General features: G+C 39.5%; 1 protein-coding gene across 1 annotated transcript; it reads left to right on the top strand.

Moving 5' to 3' along the window:
* The first annotated feature begins 1,580 nt into the window (after nt 1-1,580).
* On the top strand, nt 1,581-2,261 carry LOC131639763 (F-box/kelch-repeat protein At3g23880-like). The gene has a single exon (XM_058910228.1). The coding sequence runs from the start codon at nt 1,581-1,583 to the stop codon at nt 2,259-2,261; it is 681 nt and encodes a 226-aa protein (XP_058766211.1).
* Nucleotides 2,262-2,603: the final 342 nt, after the last annotated feature.

The raw sequence follows: 2,603 nt of genomic DNA, 5'->3' as shown, positions 1-2,603 counted from the left end.
AAAATGTTAATGAAGATGCAAATGTAGCATAAATCAGGATCAAGGATCAAGGCCTCTTGGATAACAGCTTCTCATGGTCAATAAGATATGGTTGAATCCTCCAGATTCAGAGGTTCGACGTTGCTTTCTGGATAAACAGCTTGTGCATAAGTCAAAGATGGTCGAACCCTCCAGATTCAGAGGTTCGACGTTGATTCTGATAGATAACCCTTGCATAAGTCAAATAAGGTCAAACCTCCAGATTCAGAGGTTCGACGTTGATAGATAACTAATGTAGAACTTCTGTATAAGTCAAATGTCCCAGGATCAAAGGTTCGACGTCTTTTATTGAATAGCAGAAATCCGGGTATGATGGAGGTCAAGTTTCCTGTCCCACCCCAATCTCACGGGTATGTAGTCTAGACACGGACAAGTGGTCCCTAATGGTCACCAGGGTCTACAGTTCCCAGAGTTAATACTTATATCTCATCCCACTAATACTGATCTCTCTTTCCGTTCTCAATCCAGAATTGATGTCCATATCTTGTTTTCAACCCAGAGTTGACCTCCCTTTATTCTTCGACCCAGAGTTGACCCACTTTTCTTTTTTCAATCCAGAGTTGATGTTTATTTCACTTCTAAACCAGAGTTAAGTCGTTCAATCCAGAGTTGATACAATCTTCCTCATTGGAGTTGACACCATCTTGTTCCCAGTGGATCCTACCTCTCATCACGCAATTTTACCCCATGGGAACTGTAGACCCTGGTGACCATTAGGGACCACTTGTCCGTGTCTAGACTACATACCCGTGAGATTGGGGTGGGACAGGAAACTTGACCTCCATCATACCCGGATTTCTGCTATTCAATAAAAGACGTCGAACCTTTGATCCTGGGACATTTGACTTATACAGAAGTTCTACATTAGTTATCTATCAACGTCGAACCTCTGAATCTGGAGGTTTGACCTTATTTGACTTATTTGACCAATATGTTAGAGGGAACCCTAAAATAAATATAAAAAGAGTCTTTCCATATGTTAGGGTTCAGCATTCCACCGCCAATTTTCAAAGCTCCGGTAAATAACCACTCACAGCACTTCAAAAAGTCTCTAATGTCGCACGTAGTTCTCCCGCACGACCTCATCGCCCGAATCCTATCATTCCTTCCGGTGAGATCTCTTCTTCAACTCAGGTGCATCTGCAAGTCATGGAAAACCCTAATCTCTCTAACCACTTTCATCAAACTACACCTTCATCAATCCGCAAAAACCCCTCAAATCGCACTCATATCAAACTCATTCAATGGTTTCAAAATAATGCCTTTCCCAATACATCGTTTAGTCGACAACACCTCCTCCATCACCCTCCCTCACAAAATTCCCTTCCGATTGGATGACGTTGATTGCTATCGTCTTGTTGGTTCTTTCAACGGATTACTCTGCATACTGGCAAAAATTTTCTGTCATAGGTTTGATGAGATTGTTCTTTATTTATGGAACCCAGCAACCAGGAAATTATCTAACAAAATAGTTTTTCTTCATGATTATAACCCTAAGTTGTACAAAGATCCATTTAGATCATGGAAATTCTCGTTTGGATATGATAATTCAACTGACACATAAGATTGTTGCGTCAGGTTCAAGGGGGAAAAAGGTGAAACTTTTTAGTTTCGGTACTGATGATGTTTGGAGAAACATTCAAAGTTTCCCTTTGGTTCCTCGCGAGTATGGTGTATATAGTGAACTGGGTGTTAGTGACAGTGTTCATGTTAGTGGCAGTCTTAATTGGCTGGCCATTCGATATCAGTCTTGTCATGCTTTATATGATTGCAAAGTTATTCCAATTGACCAATTTGTGATGGTTTCACTTGATTTGAGTAAGGAGACATATAGTGAGTATCAAATCCTTTGTGGTGTTGATGAAGCGCCACTGCTTGAGCCAATTCTTGTTGTGTTGATGGACTGTCTTTGTTTTTGTCATGATTTGCATGGAACTGATCTGGTTATATGGCGGATGAAGAAATTTGGAGTTGAAGAGTCTTGGACTCAGTTTATCAAAGTTAGTTACCAGAGTTTTTCATATGATTTTCCAAAATTGATCTTGTTCCCGTTGTGCCTTTCCCCGAATGGCGAGACATTGATTTTCGGATGGAATGGTGGAGATAAGCAAGCCATTCTTTATAATTTGAGAGATGATAGAGCTGAGAAAACTACGATTACCAATGAAGTTGAGTGGTTTAGGTCCAAAGTTTATGTTGAAAGCTTCGTTTCAACTAGTTGAAAGTAAGTTTCTTTTCAATTATATGCTTGTTTGAGTTGTTTATCTTGTTTTAGGAAATGGTTTGCTGGTGTGATGAAATTTCAGACCGATTTCTTAAGTGTCATGGGAATTTTAATGCTAGGCAACTTGAATGAGTTATATTGTTTTTCTCTGGTTTATTAATTGAATTTTGAACAATTTCTTATAGGCTTAGTTAGCAACTTAGCATACTGCAAAGTATCTTGATTGAAGTTTACCGGGTGGGTGATATATATGAATGCTTGCTGCCTTGTTATGTTGTTTTCATGTTTCTGTTACTGACTTGGTGTGTTTCACTTTTTAATACACTTCAGAGCCCAGCGT

This window comes from Vicia villosa, unplaced genomic scaffold (assembly GCF_029867415.1).
Source record: "Vicia villosa cultivar HV-30 ecotype Madison, WI unplaced genomic scaffold, Vvil1.0 ctg.002761F_1_1, whole genome shotgun sequence".
Taxonomy (NCBI): domain Eukaryota; kingdom Viridiplantae; phylum Streptophyta; class Magnoliopsida; order Fabales; family Fabaceae; genus Vicia; species Vicia villosa.
Note: the sequence above shows the minus strand (reverse complement) of the source record. Positions and strands in the feature narration are given on the sequence as shown.

Bases quoted from the DNA above. Each gene is read 5' to 3' on its own strand.
- LOC131639763 (XM_058910228.1), top strand. From the start codon at position 1,581: ATGATAATTCAACTGACACATAAGATTGTTGCGTCAGGTTCAAGGGGG.